The 25,398-nt window shown below is 38.0% G+C and overlaps 1 protein-coding gene across 2 annotated transcripts in view; it reads right to left on the bottom strand.

Annotated features, from left to right (window-relative positions):
• The window catches only part of ATAD2B (ATPase family AAA domain containing 2B), a 150,671-nt gene that overhangs the window by 110,279 nt on the left and 14,994 nt on the right, over window positions 1–25,398 (bottom strand). For both annotated transcript variants that reach the window (XM_067703596.1, XM_067703597.1), the window contains exons 2-8: window positions 18,444–18,595; window positions 11,775–11,824; window positions 11,268–11,421; window positions 9,926–10,028; window positions 8,415–8,523; window positions 5,117–5,233; window positions 2,067–2,142 (exon numbers count right to left, since the gene is read on the bottom strand). In XM_067703596.1, coding sequence (XP_067559697.1) covers window positions 2,067–2,142; window positions 5,117–5,233; window positions 8,415–8,523; window positions 9,926–10,028; window positions 11,268–11,421; window positions 11,775–11,824; window positions 18,444–18,595 — 761 coding nt within the window. The remainder of the gene's footprint in view (window positions 1–2,066; window positions 2,143–5,116; window positions 5,234–8,414; window positions 8,524–9,925; window positions 10,029–11,267; window positions 11,422–11,774; window positions 11,825–18,443; window positions 18,596–25,398) is intronic.

Genomic DNA, 25,398 nt, shown 5'->3' with positions numbered 1-25,398 from the left:
AGGTTAGAGTTAAAGAGAACAGGTTTCTTCCTAAGCAGATGAAACAGTATTTAAAATTGTCTGTGGCAACAGTTCCAGTTATCTGTGAATATACCAAAAAAAAAAAAAAAAGCTGAATTATATGATGTGGATCTTAATAAAGCTTTTTTTTTAAAAAAGCTACGTGAGGGCTTCCCTGGTGGTGCAGTCGTTGAGAGTCCGCCTGCCGATGCAGGGGACGTGGGTTCGTGCCCCAGAACGGGAAGATCCCACATGCCGCGGAGCGGCTGGGCCCGTGAGCCATGGCTGCTGAGCCTGTGCGTCCGGAGCCTGTGCTCCACAACAGGAGAGGCCACAACAGTGAGAGGCCCGTGTACTGCAAAAAAAAAATTTTTTTAATGTTTGCCTGAATAGAATTGCAAGGATGGAAGATAAAAAGAATAAAATCTCTCAGGAAAAAAAAGGGGAGCGCAAAAACGACAAAGAAAAATGAGAGAAAAGGCAAGTGCCACAGAGGACCAATGTCCAATGTTGGACTAACATAACAGTAGTTACTAAGCAGAAGAGGAAAAAAATGAAGAGAAGAAACCTAACAAAAAATAATACAAGAAAATATCCCAGAGTTGAAAAAAAAAAAATCTCCAAACCAATAGGGCCTAGAGCAAGAGGCTCAAAAAACTGAACAAATGAACAAAAATATATATACACACACACATATATATATATATATATATTTATGTTCATCTACAAAGAAACAAGATATTAAACCAGACTGAATTCTCAACAGCAACAATATGTCATGGAGTACGGTGAAGCAAGAACTTTAAAGGTTTAGAGGAAACCTATTTGGATCTACAATTCTCTTAACTCACAAAACTACTGGGAACTATGAAAATAGAAGACATTTACAAAGATGCAAAGTTGACTTCCACAAATTCTTTCCGAGTAAATTACTTGAGATTATATTCCTGCAAAATGATACAGTAAAGCAAAAAGGAGAAAGACATCAGATCCAGTAAGTGGTGGATCCAAACCATGAAAGCAATCTTAAGTCCTACAGCAGTCACTTTGCTGCAGGTCTAAAAAAGTATCCCCCCAAAGTGGAACAGAAAGATGACATTAGGAGAGATGTCATCTGACAAAAAAAATATGAATGCTTTGGTATGTTCAGAAGCTAGGAAAACTTGATACTACTTGAATGTTAAAAAGGAGAATTCTTGGGACTTCCCTGGTGGTCCACTGGTTAAGACGCTGAATTCCCAATGCAGAGGGCCGGAATTCTGGTCAGGGAACTAGACCCTACATGCCGCAACTACGATCCCACATGCTGCAACTAAAGATCCCACATGCCTCAATTAAGACCCAGCGCAGCTAAATAAATAAATTATTTATTTATTTATTTATTTATTTTTTAAAAAGGAGAACTCTTGAAATCATCACCTTTACTGAGACTATCAGGTGATCTCATTGGGTCCTTTTTCTCCATTTACATGAATCACTTCAAGAAGCCCCACACATTCCTGTCCCTGAAGGAATATGTAGGCTGTGCAGAAGGTGATACAATCGCCCCCATTCCTATCCCTTTGAACTCTATGTTCCCCTTCACCCCACTATCTTTTTCCAAGCATTTGTCACGATCTGACACACTATGTTTATGTATCCATTAGTTTATCTCCCTCTAGTAGAATGTAAGCTCCGAGAGAAGAGGGATTTTTACATTTTTAACTTCTGAATATCCAATGCCTTGAATGATATTTGGTGCGTACAGAAGATACACAACATAGATTTGTTGAATGAAAGAATAAACTTAATTCCAGGAGCATTTCCCATTGAGTGGCCACAGGGAGTAATAAAATCCACAGAGGAGGGCTTCCCTGGTGGCGCAGTGGTTGAGAGTCCGCCTGCCGATGCAGGGGACACGGGTTCATGCCCCGGTCCGGGAAGATCCCACATGCCACGGAGCGGCTGGGCCCGTCAGCCATGGCCGCTGAGTCTGTGCGTCCGGAGCCTGTGCTCCGCAACGGGAGAGGCCACAACAGTGAGAGGCCCGCGTACGGAAAAGAAAAAAAAAAACTAACAAAACATACCTGATATGACTCCTTCTTGCTGGAGATCTGTGAATATCAAAGAGCGTATTTTCCCTCTTTTTTTGATGAGCTGGTACTGAAAGAAAAAAAGAAAAAAAAAAGAACACAGAAATAACTGATAATAAATTGATAAACTGATGTATTAAAGAAGAAGACATTAGTTCTGTTAACTTTCTGAACAGAAGCCAGTCATATGTCTTCAAGTTCTAAATGCTGCCTAGAAGAAGCACAATAAAAATTAAAACTTTGTGGTAAATACTGTAAGTTTCAAATAAACATTCTAAAAAAGAATGTTAAGCTAAATCTTTGTGACTTTGGGTTAAACAAAGATCTCTTTGACACATCACCAAAGCACAACCCATTAAAAAATTTTTGAGAGCAACTTCCCTGGTGGCACAGTGGTTAAGAACCCGCCTGCCAATGCAGGGAACACGGGTTCAATCCCCGGTCTGGGAAGATCCCACATGGCTTGGAGCAACTAAGCCTGTGTGCCACAACTACTGAGCCTTCACTCTACAGCCCGTGAGCCACAACTACTGAGCCCATGTGCCACAACTACTGAAGCCCAGGTGCCTAGAGCCCATGCTCTGCAACAAGAGAAGCCAACGCAATGAGAAGCCCACACACCGCAAAGAAGAGTAGCCCCCACTCTCCGCAGCTAACTAGAGAAAGCCTGTGCACAGCAACGAAGACCCAAAGCAGCCAAAAATAAATAAATAAATAAATTTATAAAAAATAAATTTTTTCTGGCTTCCCTGGTGGCGCAGTGGTTGAGAGTCCACCTGCCGATACAGGGGACGCGGGTTCGTGCCCCGGTCCGGGAGAATCCCACATGCCACGGAGCGGCTGAGCCCATGAGCCATGGCCGTTGAACCTGCGCGTCTGGAGCCTGTGCTCCGCAACAGGAGAGGCCACAGCAGTGAGAGGCCCACATACCGCAAAAAAAATAATAAATTTTTTCATAAACTGAAATTCATCAAAATTACAAATTCTTCTCTTTGAAAGACACTATTAAGAGAATTTTTTTTTAAAGCTACAGACTGAGAAACCATTTACAAATCACAAGGACTGATACCTGAAGTACATAAGGAACTCTCAAAACTTCAATAATAAAAAAACAAACCGCTTAATTGAAAACATGGGCAAGAGATTTGAATACTTCACCAGAGATAATGTTGGCAAATCAGCACATAAAAATATGCTCAACATCATTAGTAATTAGGGAAATGTAAATTAAAACTATAATAAATATGTATTAAAATTAACTTGGAAAAATAACCACACCAAATGTTGGCAAGAATATGGAGCAACTGAAACTCTCATACACTATTAGTGAGAATGTAAGCAGTATAATCACCTTGGAAGAGTTTGGTAATTTCTCAGAAACTTAAACATACACAGTCATAAAACGCAGCCATTCCACTCCTAGGTGTTTATAAGAAAAATGAAAATATATGTCCAAACAAAGACTTGCAAATATATGTTCATAACAACTTTATTTATAATAGCCAGACACGAGAAATGTCAACAATCCAAATGTCCATCAACAAATGAATGGATAAACAAATTGTGATATACCCATACCATGGAATGCTACTCAGCAATAAAAAGAAAAACACTACTGTTAAAGCCGACAACATGGATGAGTCTTACAATTATTATATTGAGTGAAAGAAATCAGACCAAAAAAAGAGTATATACTGTATATAAAATTAAAGAAAATGTAAACTAATCTATGGTGACAGAAAGCAGATGAGATCTGTCACTGCCTGAGGGTTAGGAGTGGGGAGGCAAAAGAAAGTTAGGAGTAGATTATAAACAGGCAGAACGAAATTTGGGGGAGTTGATGAACATGTTCATTACCTTGAGTGCGGTGACAGTTTCATAGGTATATCCCTCAGATAGTTCAAACTTGCCAAATTGTACACATGAAATATTATATATGCAATGGCAGTGAACTACATATAAATTATACCTCTTTAATAACGCTTTTAAAAAAAAAAACTAGAAAAATGGCTCACAATCTTTTTTCTGTCCCAACATACCTCCCCCATTATTAACAGGGCTATCTTTGACAGTGACTCTTAACTGGAGTAGAGAAATGTCTACATACTTGGGCAAGCTTCTTGTGAGGTAACTCTAATAATTCCAGAGAATCAATCACTGCTTCAGAGCGTTAAGAGTTTGAATAAAATGATCCAGGTTCTTCCTTGAAAACATTATGCTAAGTGAAAGAAGCTAGACACAAAAGGTCACATATAGGCAAATCTATCGAGACAGAAAGTATCAATACATTAGTGATTGCTAAGGGCTGTGGGGATGGAAGTGTAGAAGTAATAAAATGTCCTGGAATTAGATAGTGGTGATGACTGCACACCCTTGTGAATACTAAAAAGCAATAAACTGTACAGATTAAAAATCAGCAAAACCCAGCAAAAATGGTAAATTTCATGATATGTGAATTTTATTTCAATTTTTTAAGAATTGGAGGAAATCAATAGTGATGGAATTTCCCAACAGCTGGGAAGAAAGTCAATAAAACAGTACCTGTGGAACTGATTACCTGTCATTAGATTTAAAAGCATTAAGATATGGGCTTCCCTGGTGGCACAGTGGTTGAGAGTCCGCCTGCCGATGCAGGGGACACAGGTTCATGCCCCGGTCCGGGAAGATCCCTCATGCTGCAGAGTGGCTGGGCCCGTGACCCATGGCCACTGAGCCTGTGCGTCCGGAGCCTGTGCTCCGCAACGGGAGAGGCCGCGACAGTGAGAGGCCCACGTACCGCAAAAAAAAAAAAAAGATAAACTTTTTCCTTCTCAAAAAAATAACCAGAAACAAAACACAAACATAGGTTACTGGCCAAGTTGCCCTCTTCTGACTGTAGCTGAATTATCAATACTTAACCACTTGGAACACAGAGAAACTTGCCCTAAAGAACTGCTATAAGAGATTTCATTCTTTTAAATTCAGCAACACTGATTTTTTTAAGGGGTGGAGTAGAATAAGCTACTCTACTACAAAAAGGAAAGAAGTTACTTAGAGTCTCTTACCTATTGGAGGTGCTTGGTATCGATCCACTGTTTTTCTTTGTCTCAAATTATATGGCCTATCGTTTTCTTCTCCTTCTGCCTCTTCAACCTCAATATCTCCATCTTCCTCTTGAGATTCTAGTTTCACACACACACACATACACACAAAATAAAATACTGTTTTAATCCACAAGGATTGGTCCACTCTAGAACTGAATATTTTTATTTTATTCTTTCTGCACAAGTTAGCTTTAAAAATGTCAACATTGTATGATACAGCATAAATCAATACAATTAAAAATGAACCCTGATGGGGACTTCCCTGGTGGCACAGTGATTAAGAATCCACCTGCCAATGGAGGGGACACGGGTGCAATCCCTGGTCCAGGAAGAGATCCCGCATGTCGCAGGGCAACTAAGCCCCTGTGCCACAACTACCGAGCCTGTACTCTAGAGCCTGCGAGCCACAACTCCTGAGCCCTCGCACCACAACTACTGAAGCCCGCACGCCTAGAGCCCAGAGCCCATGCTCCACAATAAGAGAAGCCACCTCAATGAGGGGCCTACGCACCACAACTAAGAGTGGCCCCAGCTCACCACAGCTAGAGGGGGCCTGCGTGCAGCAACGAAGACCCAACGCAGCCAAAAAAATAATAATAATAATAAACATTTTAAAAAACTTAGAGTAAGCTTTCAGATGTCATGAGTAAGTTGTAAAGTCCTTTGCATTTTTAGTTTCTTATTTCACTGAGCATGGCTGACAGTTTTAACATTTTTTTTCAATGTCTTAATATGACTGTGTTATAGTGACAATTCCTGTGGTTAAAAAGTTAATCATAAAGTACATTGCATTTGAGGACCATAAGCTTATAAAGTTTCACCAGACTTTTACTTTAAACTATAAATAGATGTCACATTATAGCTATAGCCAAACTGCCTTTTTTTTTTTTTTTTAATTTATATTTTTGGGCCACGCCGAGCAGCATGTGGAATCTTAGTTCCCCCACCAGGGATTGAACCCATGCCCCCTGCATTGGAAGCACAGAGTCTTAACCACTAGACTGCCAGGGAAGTCCCCCAAACCACATTTTAAAAATAAACTTTTAGAATTTATGTACATTATAATTTACTTTTTATTTATTTATTTATTTTAAAATTTAGTTTTGGCTGCGTTGGGTCTTCATTGCTGCGTGCGGGCTTTCTCTAGTTGTGGTGAGCAGGGGCTACTCTTTGTTGTGGTGCACAGGCTTCTCATTGTGGTGGCTTCTCCTGTTGTGGAACACGGGCTCTAGGCATGCTGGCTTCAGTAGTTGTGGCTCGAGGGCTCTAGAGCGCAGGCTCAGTAGCTGTGGCGCACGGGCTCAGTTACTCCACGGCATGTGGGATCTTCCCAGACCAGAGATCTAACCTGCGTCCCTGCCCTGGCTGGTGGATTCTTAACCACTGCACCACCAGGGAAGTCCCGTAATTTATTTTTTAAATGTATAGCTAGGTGAATTATCATAAAGTGATCACTCATGTCAAGGCATAAACTATTACCAATACCCCAGAAATCTACTTTATGCTCTCTCTCAATCCCTGCCTGAATTTTTCTACCAAAATGACTAATCTGTGTTTACCTGTTGTCAACAGGCCTAACAAATCATTATACTGCCAACAAAAATTGCTCTTGCTGTAAGATAAGTAATTATCCTTTAAGCATTTTTTTTGAACTATCAAGTAGTATGTGAATATTGACCTTATTCAGTGGTTAATTGGGCATTGAATGAAGTGTGCTGTAATAAAGTTTTGAGTCATTCTATTATTGCTTTGTATGACCAAAAAGGTAATAAAAAAGACTGAAAGGTCATAGGTAAATCAGGAGCTCAAATATGATCATATTGATATATTTAGCAGAGAACTAATATTTTTAAGAAAGGCATTTTCTTTTACATCTGTCTTTTTTTAATTAATTAATTAATTTAATTTGGGCTGCGTTGGGTCTTCGTTGCTGCACGCGGGCTTTCTCTAGTTGCGGTGAGCGGGGGCTACTCTGGAGCATGGGTTCCAGGCGCGTGGGCCTCAGTAGTTGTGGCGCACGGGCTTAGTTGCTCCACGGCATGTGGGATCCTCCCGGGCCAGGGCTCGAACCTGTGTCCCCTGCATTGGCAGGCGGATTCCCAACCACTGCGCCACCAGGGAAGCCCCTAAATGTTTATTATTAAGTTATAGAGAGAATCAGTAAATACAGTATTACTTAACTAAATAACACTATAAATCACTTGCACCCAAATAAGTTTCCTTAAACCTTCAAAAAAATTACTTTTTGAAAAAAAACCTTGCATTATTTATTATGGGAAGAAATTCTATACATGGCAAATCTACTCTGGGAAATCTACAAAGATGTTCAGTTAAAGATAAGGCAAAAATCACATTATAAATCTGTCTCACCTATACTGATTTTCTCCAAAGGAAGCAATATAGAGGTTCTAGCTGTAACAACAATAATATCTGCTCAATAAAATACCTTCATTAGAAATATCACCTCTTCAAAACTTGCTAATAATATATTAATTACAGAATTTGAGAAATAAACCCATTCTTCTCCATCTAAGCTACACAAGTAGAACTAATAAGGTTCCCTGGTGAAATACGACTACCTTGCATTTACAGTACACCAAATCTGCTGAAAATCCATTTTAATAAAGAAGGTTAACACCTACAGAATTAAATCCTATGGATGCACTGGTCATCAATTTATAATCCTTGGGGCAAACGTGCTTTCATCTGTTCCCAGCTCCAGCCCGACAACTCCAGTCAGGATTCATCAATTCAAAACCCAGACAGGCCTCAGAAAAGAGCAGTACAACTCCCTCCACTAGTTCTGGCTGTCTCTCTTTACTGTACCATTTACTACTCCTCTGTCCATAACTAAATTTGAGACCCAAATAATCCGAGATTTAGAGGCTATGGATAGAAGGCGGCTATGGACAGAGACTTTCAGTTAGAACGTACCTAAATACAAAAGAGGCCTCACCTAACACGCAAATCAGCCCATGGCAAATGCTACACCAGATTAGGTCACTTAAGGACTACCAATAGCTACTAATAAGATATATTACATAACAATGCACAGTGTACAGCAAAGGCATTTTTCCAAATGAAGAAAATGAATACTCAGAAATGCCAATGGAATAAAAATTATTCCAAATTATGTAACATAGACCTCTAAAGCCAAAAATCACCCATCCAGCAATATTACACATATATTACTTGTACATATTTTCTTCGCTCCCACCTGAACTTTATAGTATTTATTTCATAAGGTGCTTTCACAAACCTTCTTCTTCACCCTCAGTAGAGACTTCATGATGATTTTGTATCCCATAACTATTTCTTCTCAGTGACTTTCTTCGCCTTTTCACTCTTGAATACATATCCATGTTTTCCTTTTAAAGAGAGAAATCTGTCAAATATTAACATGAATTTTATTCCCAGCTATAAATATCATTAACCCAATGGGACATGCCCATTCAATAAAATTTACTGAGGACCTATTTGCAAGGCAAAGATTCATGAAAATGGACCTTACTGAATTCAATACATGTAAGAAACAAGAGGAAAAACAAATAAAACTTATAAAATATTTGAAAATGTAAAACTACAATGCCATGGAGATACTTTCTCCCTTAAGCAAATTACAGCCTAGTAGGATAAAACAAGTCAAGTCACAGGTAACTATAAAAGAAAGTAGAGGGCTTCCCTGGTGGCGCAGCGGTTAAGGATCCGCCTGCCAATGCAGGAGACACGGGTTCGAGCCCTGGTCCAGGAAGATCCCACGTGCCACAGAGCAGCCAAGCCTGTGCACCACAACTATTGAGCCTGCGCTCTAGACCCCACGAGCCACGACTGCTGAGCCCACGTGCCTAGAGCCCATGCTCCACAACAAGAGAAGCCACCACAATGAGAAGCCTGCGCGCCACAACAAAGACTCAACGCAGCTGAAAATAAATAAATAAATAAAATTTATAAAAAGTAATAATAAAATAAAATAAACTAGAACAAGTTTAATGCCATAAATAAAGGTACATGGGCGTTCCCTGGTGGCCTAGTGGTTAGGATTCTGGGCTTTCACTGCTGTGCCCAGGGTTCAATCCCTGGTCAGGGAACTGAGATCCCACAAGCAAAAGGTACAGAAGAGTCTAGAATTCAAAAAGATTAATCCGCCCCTGCCCGTGTTTGGGGGAGGAGGGGAGGAAGCATCTGAAAAGAGCCTTGAAACAAAGGTAGAACTGCATCAGGCCTTAACCAGAAGTATTAACAGGAATAAAAGATAGGCGAATAAGAATGATTCATTTATATTTGGGCAATGGTATGTGAGAAGATAAAGTTGAAACCAGATTATGAAGGTCAAGGTGATTTTAATTAATTCAGTACACATTATAAAACCATTAAAGGGACTTCCTTGTTGGTCCAGTGGTTAGGACTCTGCCCTCCCAATGCAGAGGGCACGGGTTCAATCCCTGGTGGGGAACTAAGATCCCACGTGCCGCACTGTGCCCAAAAAAAAGAAAAAAGACTGTTAAAGGTTCCGATGAGAAAAGTGACAGAATCAGAGGTGGACTTTAAGATGACCCTCTGCAGAAGTGTAGAGGGTCTTTTGGGGAAGGTTGTGGCAAGGGGGTTAAGGATAAAAGAAGAAAGAAAAGAATAAAATCCCAGATTAAACTGGAAACGAAGAAGGAACAATTCTGTTAATTCAAGAAAATCCAAATGCTGCTCTCTCTCTCTCTCAATTCCTCAGTCCAAATAAAAAATACGTGCAAAGGTTGTTAAAGTTAATATACTCACAAATTCTGTATCTGTCCACATTCGAAGCCGTTCTACTTCTCCTGATCGACGATTCCTTCTAATGTTTATATTGTCCATTTCCTGTAGTACAGCTTCAGCAGTACTACAATTATATAATAAAACTAGGGTTTAGACAACCATGGAATCAAACACTGTGTCATACATGTAAAAGAGCTCTTCGTCAACGCATAATTAAATCCTGATATGTAACTGTACCTAACATCCCAATTAATATCTGTTTCTGAACTGGCATCCACCAGAAGATAATGCCCCCAAAACAGATGGAAACAGGGAATTCTCTGGTGGTCCAGTGGGTATGACTCAGCACTTTCACTGCTGGGGCCCAGGTTCAATCCCTGGATGGGGAACTAAGATCCCACAAGCCATGCAGCACAGCCAAAAAAAAAAAAAGATGGAATCAGAACATCTTCTACCTTAATATAACTTACAAATATAAGACCTTTGTTTGTAAGTCTGCAAATATTTAAATTCATAATGCTACTACAAATAACTGACTACCAGACTTAAGGCACTGAAAAAAAAAAATTCAAATCTTTTTACTTGAAGATGGTGTTAAAAATTGTATAGAAAAAAGGATTTGTAAAAAGTTTAAAGCTAATATAAGGTTAACTGAATAGATACTTTTAGAAATTAGAGGACATTGACATCCACAAAATATATGGTAACATTGGCACATTTTATGTTTTAAACACACACATAGCCCAGATACTGATCTAAGTACTTAACGAATAATAACTAATTCTGACACTACCACTATAGAATAGAATATAATTTCTTCTCATTTCAAATAGCAATTACACTGACCTCACTTCTCCAGGCTACTGCAGTGATTAAGGAGGATGATTTATTAGCTGAGAAGAATAAAGTTTCATTGCATGTAGACACTGAACAGTCAGCTAGGCTACATCCAACATGTGCAGTCTCAAAAGACTTTCAATTCAGAATCTTGACTAAGTAAAACTATGCCTACTATGTATCAATAATGAAACTTAATGCTGCTTGAAAATTGTCAAAAACACAAATGTTAAATGAGCAAATATTAAAGGACTATAGTAGTGAAGTCAAAATAAAATTACTTTTTATATTATCTATGCACAAGTGCTTTAAAAAGTATGAGAAAAAATGAGCTATCACATAAATTGTATTAAATATAATAAAGTAACCAGAAACTGACAATCATTGCTAGCCATGGTTAATTCAAATTAAGTTTTTAAATAATTGTATTGATTGCTAAGTCAGTGCTTAAGTTACTTTTTAAAACATAACTGGCTTAAAAAAATCAACAGTTACATGAAACTGCTGACTGCAAAAGCATTCATACCTATTTACTAGTTGATCAAATAACAAACTCTGGTTCACGCTTTCAAATCTGTTTTTCCTGGAACGACAACTTTTTCTGACTTCCATGTCACCATTTATACAAGAAAGGTCCCCATCTCCCTTCTTTTCGCCTCGAAGGGGATGGCTTCGAAGGGCTACAAGAAGAGAGAAATTGCCATTTCAAAGTATAGAGTATAAAAAGAAAGAAAAAAAACCAAAAATTACTTTTAAAAGACTATAAAAAGTTTACTATAACCTCTTAAATGGCTTTAATATCCAAAATCTAAAATTTCTATAACTGTTTACAATCTGCTATAATAATTTAAATTATTTCAGTTGTACTGATTTCTCAGTGTTTAGCAATTACATATTTACCATGACTGAAATCCAGTCACTTCCAACAGTATACTTAGCATACTAGTAAATTACGCTATTTTACCCCACTTTAATACTCTTAACAACATTATAAGAATTTCAATACTAACCAGTTTCATAACAGAATACTCACATAAGCTACTATGTCCGTTTGGTAATGTAGCACCAGGCTGAGAAGTTAACCTAGAACACAATTATATTTAATACGCAAACACATCAACATTCATTTAAAGAAGCAAGAAATGCAAATACTGGTGGAATCATTTTAATCTTTAAAATGTCAGGAATGTAATATTACTTTTTTAAGAGTAAAGACATTTTTTTACCCTAAGACTGATAATATACCAATTAATAAAATATACTAGCTAAGAGTCGTTTCATTACTTCAAGAAAAGTTTTAATAACAGATTACAAACTGAACTTACTGTCTTCAACTCTATAAATTAAAATCCAATTAATATGTATCATAAAGTCAGCTGACGCCATAAGTAACAATGGTCACAGACATTTACTATTGGTTTTTGTTGACAACATAAAATTCAAACAATGACAAAGTTATTCAAATGATAAACTGTAAGACGAAAAAAGTATTTGCACACCAACACCACTTAATAATTTCCTCAAAGTATTATATTACACATTCTAAACTAATAAATGAAAATTTAGCTAATTTCTCAAAATCTATTGCACAACTCTCCCTTTTGGTGGAGGAACAGAAATGTTAAGTCACTAGAAAGATACTTAAAGGGTCATTAAAACATGAAGACTTATGAAAAAAGTCACAGTACGCCTTACTATAATTAGAAATTCAAAACCAAAAGCTAAATTGTTACATAGTAAAAGAGCTATCAATTTAAACTTACTAGAGTATTTTTTGAAATATCCAACAATTATCGTTTTCAAAGAGTAAAAAAGGGGGGAGAGAGGACATTCAAAAAACAGTACATATGACTGTCATCCGCTTATCTATGTGGTTTGCACAACATTTTTTGACTAAAATATTCTAACATTTTTGGTTATTCCAGCATTCTTCATGTAAAATTATAAATGTTATAAATATTAATTATAAATGTCCCTGTCTAATAAAGGTCACAGATAGGATGACTAAAGGTATGAACAAAAACTATTCTGTGCCTTCAGACTATCAAAAACACAAAATAAAAAACTCCATCTCGGGCTTCCCTGGTGGCGCAATGGTTGAGACTCCGCCTGCCGATGCAGGGGATACGGGTTCATGCCCCGGTCCGGGAAGATCCCACATGCCACGGAGCGGCTGGGCCCGTGAGCCGTGGCCGCTGAGCCTGCGCGTCCGGAGCCTGTGCTCCGCAACGGGAGAGGCCACAGCAGTGAGAGGCCCATGTACCACAAAAAATAAATAAACTCCATCCCTCCTTTCCCCATAAAAACAACATAACCATCTTGTTCTAATATACTACCTCTTAGAAAGTATTTCATTTTTAGCACCTTTATATACAAATACACAATCCTCCTGGTATATGAGTTTGACTCTAAAGTAATAGAATTGATGTGTTAACAGGTCATTCCTTAGAAGATTATACATGTGGAATTCCCTAGAATCACTCTTAAAATCCACTTAAAACCACATAGAAAAATAATAAATATAGTTTGGCTTTGGACCCAATATAACATTAACTCAGTTTAATCACTTAATTCACAAGTCTTGGCTCCATATGAATTTTAGCTGTATGTAAGACTAAATGGTTGGAATTTTACACACTTAAATTATTCAAAAGAGTTCGTGCCCGGTCCGCGAAGATCCCACATGCCGCAGAGCGGCTGGGCCCGTGAGCCATGGCCACTGAGCCTGCGCGTCCGGAGCCTGTGCTCCGCAACGGGAGAGGCCACAACAGTGAGAGGCTCGCGTACCGCAAAAAAAATAAAAAAAAGAAGACAGTGCTTAATTGGCTTTTATTTCATTGCTAATGAAAGATCTATTTTAAGGTGGGGGGAGAAAAAAACTTGTTCTTCAATCAATCCAATTACCAATTATAGTTTATTGTCATCATTTTACAATTATCATTTCTCTTTATAAAAAGGAGAAAAAGAAGGAGATAGAATATGAAATACTTGGGTATGAAAATAGAGAATATTGGGATTTTAAGGGTTGGTCTGCCTATACAATAATAAAGGTATCTAAAATGTCTCTTAAATCAAGGTTGCCAAAAATTAATCACTTAAAATGTAACCAGGTGGGTTCACTGCTTAAATTAATGCTCTAATAAATCCTTTATGATTATGAAGTCTCTTTTATTTTTAAAAGAGGCTGCGACAAAAATAAACTCAAAATGGATTAAAGGCCTAAATGTAAGGCCAGACACTATAAAACTCTTAGAAGAAAATACAGGCAGAACACTCTGTGACATAAATCACAGCAAGATCCTTTTTGACCCACCTCCTAGAGAAATGGAAATAAAAACAAATTAATAAACAAATGAGACCTAATGAAACTTCAAAACTTTTGCACAGCAAAGGAAACAAGACGAAAAGACAACCCTCAGAATGGGAGAAAATATTTGCAAACAAATCAACAGACAAAGGATTAATCTCCAAAATATACAAGCAGCTCATGCAACTCAATATCAAAAAAAAAAACAACCCAATCCAAAAATGGGCAGAAGACCTAAACAGACATTTCTCCAAAGAAGGTATACAGTTTGCCAACAAACACGTGAAAGAATGCTCAACATCATTAATCATTAGAGAAATGCAAATCAAAACTACAATGAGGTATCACCTCACACCAGTCAGAATGGCCATCATCAAAAAATCTAGAAACAATAAATGCTGGAGAGGGTGTGGAGAAAAGGGAACACTCTTGCACTGCTGGTGGGAATGTGAATTGGTACAGCCACTATGGAGAACAGTATGGAGGTTCCTTAAAAAACTACAAATAGAACTACCATATGACCCAGCAATCCCACTACTGGGCATACCCTGAGAAAACCATAATTCATAAAGAGCCATGTACCACAATGTTCATTGCAGCTCTATTTACAGTAGCCAGGACATGGAAGCAACCTAAGTGTCCAACAACAGATGAATGGACAAAGAAGATGTGGCACATACATACAATGGAATATTACTCAGCTATAAAAAGAAATGAAACTGAGTTATTTGTAGTGAGGTGGATGGACCTCGAGACTGTCATACAGAGTGAAGTTAAGTCAGAAAGAGAAAAAAAAATACCATATGCTAACACATATATATGGAATCTAAAAAAAAAAAAAAGGTCATGAAGAACCTAGGGACAGGATGGAAATAAAAGCGCAGACCTACTAAGAGAAGAGACTTGAGGACAGGGGGAAGGGGAAGGGGAAGCTGGGACAAACAGAGAGTGGCATGGACATATATACACTACCAAATGTAAAATCGATAGCTAGTGGGAAGCAGCCGCATAGCGCACAGAGAGATCAGCTTGGTGCTCTGTGACCACCTAGAGGGGTGGGATAGAGAGGGTGGGAGGGAGGGAGATGCAAGAGGGAGGAGACATGGGGATATATGTATATGTATAGCTGATTCACTTTGTTATAAAGCAGAAAGTAACACACCACTGTAAAGCAATTATACTCCAATAAGATGTTAAAACAAGGGGGGGGAGGGGTGTGGGTACGGGATATTTCACTATATCTCTGTATCCTAAATTTTTTAAATGGAGACAGTATCACTCTGCATTAGATAATTATTACATTAAAAGTTTCTAGGGCTTCCCTGGGGGTGCAGTGGTTGAGAGTCCGCCTGCCGATACAGGGGACACGGGTTCGTGCCCCAGTCCGGGAAGATCCCACATGCCACGGAGCAGCTAGGCCCGTGAGCCATGGCCACTAAGCCTGCGCGTCCGGAGCCTGTGCTCTGCAACGGGAGAGGCCACAACAGTAAAAGGCCCACGTACCGCAAAAAAAAAAAAAAAAAAAAAAAAAAAGTTTCTACACCTTTAATTATGTGAAGCACACTGCAAATGCAGTATCAGACTCAAAAATCATTACTTATTCTCCCTTTCCCACATAAACCCAAGGCATTCAATGATTTATGAGAATTTTAAACCTCAATTCAGCAAAATCAATCATTTGAAAAGACTTTAACCACTACCAGCCTTCATTCTAATGAGCCTCAGCAGTGGTGATTACATTTCTGCCTCACCTCACTACTCCCTCATCATCTGACCACAAAACAAAATTTTTGGGACTTCCCTGGCAGCACAGTGGTTAAGAATCCGCCTGCCGATGCAAGGGACACGGGTTCGAGCCCTGGTCCAGGAAGAACCCACATGCCGTGAAGCAACTAAGCCCGTGCACCACAACTACTGAGACCGCACTCCAGAGCCCACAAGCCACAACTACTGAGCTTGCATGCCACAACTACTGAGCCCACGCGCCTAGAGCCCATGCTCCACAACAAGAGAATCCACTACAATGAGAAGCCCACACACTGCAACGAAGAGTAGCCCCCGGTTGCCGCAACTAGACAAAGCCCACACGCAGCAACGAAGACCAAACGCAGCCAAAAATAAATAATTTTTTAAAAAAAAACATAAATAAATAAGTTATTTCACCAATCAACAGTAGTTTCTTTAAAGAATTTAGTGGTTGTTGGGCTCCCGTGGTGGTGCAGTGATTAAGAATCCAATGCAGGGGACACGGGTTTGAGGCCAGGTCCAGGAAGATCCCACATGCCACGGAGCAACTAAGACCGTGCGCCACAACTACTGAGCCTGCACTCTAGAGTCTGCAAGCCACAACTACTTAGCCCGTGTGCCACAACTAGTGAAGCCCATGTGCCTAGAGCCTGTGCTCCACAACAAGAGAAGCCACCGCAATGAGAAGCCCGTGCACCGCAATGAAGAGTAGGCCCCGCTCGCTGCAACTAGAGAAAGCCCCGCACGCAGCAACGAAGACCCAACGTCGTAAATAAATAAATAAACTAACTAAATAAATAACTTGTTTTAAAAAAAAGAATATAGTGGTTGTTAACAAAGTTCTTTAGGATTCATTATTTTTCATAGGTAATACTAATTTTTATCTATATTCAATTTTCCTCCAATGAACTGTATTTTAACAAAGTATTTTTGTGAAAGAACTTTTGTGAAAGTCATTTTACCTTAGATGCTCTTAAGACTTTAGAGTACCAAAACAAAGGAATTAGGATTCTCAGGTTCATGACATAAAAATTAATACAAGCCTTCAAACAAATCCTGATTTTTGTATTTATACTATCTCAAAATCTAAAATATCTTTAACTACAAGTTTCCCTAAAATTCAATTATGTTGAATCTGATAGGTCAAACCTATCAGATTTCTTTTCAGGTCATCTGAAACACTAAGAGTCTAATTCTAACAGTGTAGCACTTAATCACATCCCTTGATGAAAGTCTAACTCAAAAAACTTTTAAAATTGTGTGACCTGCTAAACATTATTCTCCTGCCAAAAAAAAAAAAAACCAGTAAATTTTATTAGTATTCATTATTTCTTAAGCTTTTTATTCAAAATGTACTTAGTATTTTTTAAAGGAATATCAAACTCTAAGGTATCTAAATGGAAGCAAAACTCTCTCCCCTCAAAAGAATTTTAAGCCTTTTTACATGAAAGACATGATCAAGATTAATTTACATAAAAGATTTGAGTGGATAAGATGTGGGAAATCTACGGTATCAGAGACTTACACCTGAATTAAACTGTTAAAATTATCTTACAATTAAAGGTCAAACTTTTAACACTACAAGAACACTTTTTTAGAGCATTTACTAGAAAAAGAAGCTTGATTCACTCATTTAATAAATACAGGATACAGATTACAACAGATAGATCAAGTGTAGATAGAAGTGTAATTAAAGGGCTGTACTTATTTTAAGTAACATCATTATAGTTATCTGGATCTGTTTCATCTCACAGATGAAGGAGTATGGTAAAGTTAAAAAAAAAAAAATCAATAGACTATGATTCACATAATCTACTTAACTCCCAGACAATGCAAAATTTAAATTTTTAAATACATATTAAAATAGGTAAAGACTCTTTAGAGACTAGTAAATGTACAATGCCTGTCAAAATCTATATAACTGCAAAGATTATTTTCATTAAAGCCTAAGAGTATCCCGAATTTACCTACACACATAAAATCAAAATATTGTCAAAAGGGAATTCCCTTTTACTTCTGGTTTGCAGTTGGCACATCATCAGCACTTCTACATCAAACACTGGAAAAAAGAGAAGCTAAAGACTCTAAGCTCAAAATTTAAATCTTTTCTGAGTGTGCGTACACCTATCCTATCTACATTAAATTAGTACCACTTACTTTGGTTAAGTGAGTAAAATTGTTTTCTAATACATATCAAAACAGACACAAAGCAAATTTAAGTTGAAAACAACCAGATAGATGAAAAGATTTCTTTAAAAATTAATTTAGATTTTATTACATTTTAGTATACCAATTCAAGTGGAATACTTAATTTTAGGAAGGGGAGATTTTATCTTATTTTCAAGTAAAAAATATAATTTTAACCATATGTTTTTACTTAAATTTTCAGGACTATAAACACGTCTGCACATTCAAGACCTATCAAAATTCTTATTGTTTTAGTAATATTAGTTTCTATTACATACTACATATATTTTTGGCATATTTAGAGAAAATAAAATTACATACAGAAATTATAAAATAAGCTTAATACAATTTATAAGTATTTCTAGCCAGGTAGCTTTACAATTTAAGAAAATTAGCAATTATCAGCCCTGAATCATGTCAAATAATTCATGAAAAAACAATGGAGGAGTTCTCCATTCTCACCTGGCCTGTCCAGTTGATATGTTCCATTCCTCTCGCTGACCAGTACTTCGTGATTTTGATTTGTCTTTGCAAACAGAATCAGGTTGTTTCAAAGTGCGTTTGGCTGGAGGAGACACATGGCTATCACTTAAACTACCATCGACTTCAGCTTTCTGAAAGACAAAGTTTAAAATGTATTTATTATCCTATTAAAATTCACAGAATTCTTAAATTCTTGGATAAAGTACAGTGCTTATTCAACCAATAAACATTTACTGAAGGAATCTCTCTACAAGTGTAGCAAAATGTAATAATCTATAAATACAGAAACAAAAAAGTTAGAAAGATAAATTTATCCTCAGAAAAGTATGTTTAGTTTGTTTTTATTTTAAAATAGTTTCAAGCCTACAGAATATGTATAGATACAACTTTTTATGACATGATTCATCATTCCTCTCCTAAATACTCCAGTGTGTAACTCCCAAAATTAGAACACTCTGCTATATTAGCATCATTCAACCCTCCCAACTAGGAAATCATCATTGATGTAACACAGAGCCAGTCCACAGACACATTCAAATTTTATCTAATGTCCCAAAAAGGTCTCTCTTTCCTTTCTGGTTCAGGATCCTAACCAGGAACATATACTGTATGTACTTATCAGATCTCCTCGGTCTCCTTCTATCTGGAACAATCCTTTAGTCTTTCCCCATTTTCATGCCCTTGACTGTAAAGAATATAGGCTTTTTATTTTCCAGGATGACTATCAGTCTGGGTCAGTCAAAGGTGGTTCCTGCTTGGCTCCTCATCCCCTTTGTGATGTGGGCATCTACCTGATGTTCCTCATAACCCAAGTCAGGCCATAACATTCATAGAAAGAATATACAGACATGATATTATGCATACTATACCTACCCATCATTAGGTATAACCTTGATCACCTAGTCAAGTTGGTGTCTGCCAGGTTTCTCCACCGTAAAGTCACTATTTTTCCCTTTGTATTTGATTAGTTTATGTGAAATCATTCTGATAATTCACCAATATCCTGTTCCTCAACAAACCTCCACCCACTAGCCACAGCATTCATTGACTACTCTTGCCTTTATCCAATACCACCATGGTGGTAATTATCTAATCGTATCACTCCTATATGTTTTAGTTGGCATCCTACTTTAAAGAATTTTCTTGGGATTTCCCTGGTGGTCCAGTGGTTAAGAATCTGTCTTGCAATGCAGGGGACACCGGTTCAATCCCTGGTCAGGGAACTAGGATCCCACAGGCCACGGGGCAACTAAGTCCTCGTACTCTGAAGCCCACGCACCACAACTAATGAGCCCGTGTGCCACAACTAGAGAGAAGCCTGCACACCGCAACAAAAGATCCTGAGTGCCACAACTAAGACCCGACGCAACCAAAAAATAAATAAAAAGAATTTTCCCTCCCCAACCCTCCTTACTCAATTCAGTCACTCATTTATTTGTATCAGTATGGATTCATGGATTCTTATTTTATTCTGTGGGTTTTAATCCATTACTCTATTTCTTTGCTCAAATTATACAAGATTTGGCCATCAGGAGCCCTCTCAAAGTGGTTCCAATATTCTTTTGACACGTCCCCATCATTTTGAGTACTTCCTTACTTTCTGGCACAAAAGAAATCTGTAGGCTCATCTAGTACTCTCCCTTCCTGACCCTAGAAATTAAGCTCAGGTTCCTTTCAGTCAAGGATAGTATTCAGAGATCAAGATCTGGGCACTAGGTGTGCTCAATGTTACTGGAGTTTCACTGCTATTGAGTCCTCTCAGCAGAGAAAGCTAGGAAATATATTAATTTATATTGATACATAGAAATATAGACATCTATACCTATTTCTTTATCTGTGCATAAATAATAATTGAAAAAATGTGTGTACACCAATGCATTCAACTAATTCCATACCTTAAGTTTCTTTCTAGACTTGCCCTTTTTATGTTTGTTTGTAAGTCCTTTCCAATGAGAAACACGGCTTCCATTATCTTCAAATACATTTATTCATTTGCTCTTTCAATTAATTAATTTGTTTAATGTAACCAATCTCTCAACCCGAGACCTCCATCCAACACGCTTCCGCTAATCCCTCCCTAGCTTCATGTCTTCAAACTAGGGGAGTCACTGTCTCTGAGGAGAAGCTTTCCTCTTCGCCACCCAATTCCTTGGATGCTGGATAGGTGGGGAAGAGAGTGGAGGAAAGGGTTCCCTTTTCTTTAGAGAAGATTTAATTCATATGCTAATACTTTAGCACTTAAGATTATCGATCAGTATTTCAAAAGCATGTATGATCATTTTCAATATACTACCATTTAAACATTTTTGAGTTATTTCCCTTTATGCTACAAATTTCTTTTAAGAAAAATATATAGGGACTTCCCTGGTGGCGCAGTGGTTAAGAATCCGCCTGCCAATGCAAGGGACACAGGTTCGAGCCCTGGTCCGGGAAGATCCCACATGCTGCGGAGCAACTAAGCCCGTATGCCACAACTACTGAGCCTGCGCTCTAGAGCCCACGAGCCACAACTGAGCCCACGTGCCTAGAGCCCGGGCTGCACAACAAGAGAAGCCATCGCAACAAGAAGCCTGCGCACCACAACAAAGAACAGCCCCCTCTCGCCGCAACTAGAGAAAGCCCACGTGCAGCAACGAAGACCCAATGCAGCCAAAAATAAATAAATTTATTTTAAAAAAAGAAAAAATATAAAAGCTATCCATTTCATAAATGTCATTACTGTATCATATGTTCCCAAAGCAACACAACTACATTACACAAAGTCAAAATGTAGCCACTCGCAAACATGAGAAATACTTGCAATATACGTTTAAAGGTATCCAAGTATAACCTATAGAATTAATATCCACTTACTAAAATGTTTTTCACAAAAAGACCAATTTTTTATTTTGTGCTGTAATACAATTTACCATGAACTAGTTTTAAAGCCACAAGACCACGTTTCGTACTAAACGGCACAAAGGAAAAAACAATTAGAAATTCAAACATCAAACTGTCTATAAGTAAGGATAATAAACATGTTAGTTGTGTAACATACACCTCTGCTTATTAGTTTAAGTTCCCCAGAAAAACTGGTTAGCTACTTCCAAACCATCCCACGTAGAGGTGGGAAAAACCATTTAAGATGCAATTCAATCATGTAATAGTATTTAACAGTAAACATGCTTAATGTACTTAAGAAATGGATGTTTCTTTTTTTTTTTACTTTATTTATTTATTTTTTAGCTGTGTTGGGTCTCAGTTGTGGTGCACGGGCTCTTCGTTTGAGGCATGCGGGCTTCTCTCTAGTTGTGGTGTGCGGGCTCCAGAGCACGTGGGCTCGGTAGTTGCAGCACACGGGCTTAGTTGCCCCATGGCATGTGGGATCTTAGCTCCCCGACCAGGGATCGAACCTGCGTCCCCTGCATTGGAAGGCAGATTCTTAACCACTGGACCACCAGGGAGGTCACAGAAATGGGCTTTTTAAAATTGTATTATTTCACTTCCTCAGGCCCTTGCCTTCTCCAACCCCACCCTTAACAGAGTAAATAGAGAAGCTCAGACATAAGTTAACTAACTCTAGCCCAAGGTCATATAGCTAACAAATGACTGACAGAACTTGAGAAAAAAAAAACCCCTAGAATTTAGGTCCTTCCATTCCTAATATTGTTCTCTGTCTACTACCTCAGACACTCCGCCCTAGCATATTTATAAAATACCAAGTTTAAAGTGTGCCTCAAAGGTCATCTTACTCAACTACTGATCCAAGACTTGATCAGCCTCTACATTTGTCACTTCAAATGTGCTCCACCCATGACCCATCCAATCAGAAACCATTTTTGACAAGATTCCCCAGATAATTCTTATATACGTTAGTGCGAAAAGCATTACTATATAACATATTCAACAAATAAGTCACTGAGGAAGCACTGTCATATGTTCTAAGCTAAGACATATTTGTGAATAAAGAAACTGATACCTGTAAACTACTTTACCAATTTAGATAGTCCAGGCCAGCATTACTCCTAATCAAACCTCACCACTCATCCTTCAAGACCCATCTGTTCCTCAAAATCTTACCTGAAGAATTTAACCTAAAGTGACCTTTTTCCCTCTGCTAGCTGCAACTCTACATTTTGGCACTTCATTATATTCAATTTAGCATTAAATATTTACTTTTTTTTTTTTTTTTGCGGTACGCAGGCCTCTCACTGTTGTGGCCTCTCCCGTTGTGGAGCACAGGCTCTGGACGCGCAGGCTCAGCGGCCATGGCTCACGGGCCCAGCCGCTCCGCGGCATGTGGGATCTTCCCGGACCAGGGCATGAACCCGCGTCCCCTGCATCGGCAGGCGGACTCTCAACCACTGCGCCACCAGGGAAGCTCCTTATTTACCATCTTTAAAGTGTCACATCCAAGTCTTGACATTCAAGCAAGATTTTAAGTTCTTTAATTATAAAAAATAGCAAGATTTTAAGTTCTTTAATTATAAAAAAGACCCTACTTCTTTTTAATTCCACAATACCAAGAAAAAAAAAAGGCAAGACTTTCCCAAGTTTGTTCTGTAAATTAATAGAAATTATTAGGAGAAACAAAGGAAGGCTCATGGACAAATAAATTTGAGAAACAATGAGGTCCAAGGTTTTTTGCTTCAGGACTTGTAATAGTCTTTAATATGTTAATATTCAGGGATTTCCCTGGCAGTCCAGTGGTTAAGACTCCAGGCTTCCAATGCAAGGGGCTTGAGTTCAATCCCTGGTCAGGGAACTAAGACCCCACATGCCGCGAGGTGCCGCCAAAAAAAAAAAAAGTTAACATGCAGTATAGCTCTAAGTATGGAAGACAGTATATAACATTTCACAAGCTTATTTGATCAAGCTCTTTTTTCATGGAGCATCTGTAGGTACTGAAGTTTCACAAACACACTCTGAGAATAAGTACTATGTACTTATTAAATTAAAGACAAAATAATAAAATATTTGAAGTCCAGCCATTTTTTTAAAATAATGTGAGTTATTATATAACTCTCTGAATATTGATTTAAATGAGTTTGTGTTTATTTATTACTCATTCTCTCATGTTCTACTGGCTTTTTACAGTTGCATTCAGGAGTGTCTCTCAAAGTGTTGTCCACATACTACCTGAATCATAAAGCACCTGACTTCTCATTAAACAAACATAACCTGCTAAACTAGAGTTCTGGAGGTGGGATATTTTAAATGAGGGCCTCTGAATGATTCTTAGTACACGAAAGTCTGAGGATCTCTGGCATATAAAACAGTTCAAGTATAATATGACACACATCATCCTAACTGCTGCACTACACTACTGTACCACTCTTACAATGAAAGGGTTTCAGTCGTGACTTGGCTCAGTGACAGAGACCTCAGAATAAATAGCATTACAAAAGATTCCTTCCCTCCAAAGAAATACAGGGATTTAAATAAAGCAAATAACCAAAATGTAAATACTACAAAATAATTACTTCAACACCATTTAATTAACTTCAAGCTTTGGGAAAGTTTTTACCTACAAACCTGATACTAACAGTTCACCTTTAATAGGATGATCATAATGCTCAACTTTAACTTCTTCAAAGCATTTTACTAGTTAATTATAACCTAACCCTTTGAGGGAAGGCGTTGCCAGTTTCAGGACAAAAATATTTAAGAGAGATTATGCAACCTACCCAGAGTCATTTAGCAATATGTGTCAGAGTGATTACAATCCACGAGCAGGAAAGGCATCTCAAACTAAGGGAATAATTTCATTTAACAAACATTTGTTAAGGACCTACTGGGTACATAAGACATGGGGGTTGGGGGGGAGATGGTAAAAAAAAGAGTAAAACCTACTTACAACCCAATACACAATCTGTTGAGTTCACAAACAGTCACAGTAATGATATACGGCATATTATACTAAGTACTATAATAGAAATACACAATTCTCTGAAAGCAAAAAATGATAACTGCTAACAGAGATGAAGGAAGACATCATAAATCACGTGGACTTTATTTTGTAACAGTAATGTAACACGTAGAATGGTCAGAGGAACATGATTCAAGGATGAGATAACTTCCAAGAGAAGTGTAAGAGTAACAGTGTCAAATACTACAGAAAGTAAAAGTACAATGAAAAGTTAAGTCATCCCCACCTAAGTGATTTTTTCTCTTAAACTCTAACCTTCTAAAATCAGGCAGAAAAATTTTCCAATTTACAGAAATGATTTTCTCCTTGAGTCTTCAGTTTCTTAAACCATACTCATCAGCTACCACAAATACTGAACACGATTCTACCATAAATCTTGTAAAAATAGGTAAAAGATGTTGAAAATAATAAAACAGAGAAGAATTTATGCTGCCCTGGTTTTCAGGGAAGGCTGCCTGCCCGGATCACAATTTGTCAGAAATCCAGAACCTGTACTTCAATGTAAAGACAAAAAGAATGTACCCAAGTAGAGCATTAAAAAATGAAAAATTCAAGGAAATAAGTGAATTAGCAGACCAATAGATTAATTCAAGTCTTGATGATGGCCTCATACAGAATTGTAAAAGCAGAAAATAAGAAATTGATTACATAAAGCTGAATAACTAAAATATTAGTAATACCAATATTCAAAATAAAGACTGGGCAGGTGTAAAAAGTGGATTTTGTGTTTTAGGAGCTATGGAGGAAGGTGGGGGGACGGGAGGCATATGTTGACGGGAGAAATGTAACAGTGAATTCCAATTTTGAAAATAAGGTTTAGAATTCTAGCCAGAAATCTTGGGAGATGTCTATCAGACTGTCAGAAATGCAGTTCTGAGATAGAGTGATGTGAGGACTAGAGATAGATATGAAATTGTAATAAAAGCGTCACAGGTAATAATATATAGAAAAAAAAACAAGAGGGCAAAAGTCAAAACCTTGGGCTTCCCTGGTGGCGCAGTGGTTGAGAGTCCCCCTGCCGATGCA

The sequence above is a fragment of the Pseudorca crassidens genome, chromosome 14, assembly GCF_039906515.1.
Source record: "Pseudorca crassidens isolate mPseCra1 chromosome 14, mPseCra1.hap1, whole genome shotgun sequence".
NCBI classification, from domain to species: Eukaryota; Metazoa; Chordata; class Mammalia; order Artiodactyla; family Delphinidae; genus Pseudorca; species Pseudorca crassidens.
The sequence above is the reverse complement of the archived record's forward strand: the minus strand, read 5'-3'. Positions and strand labels throughout refer to the sequence as shown.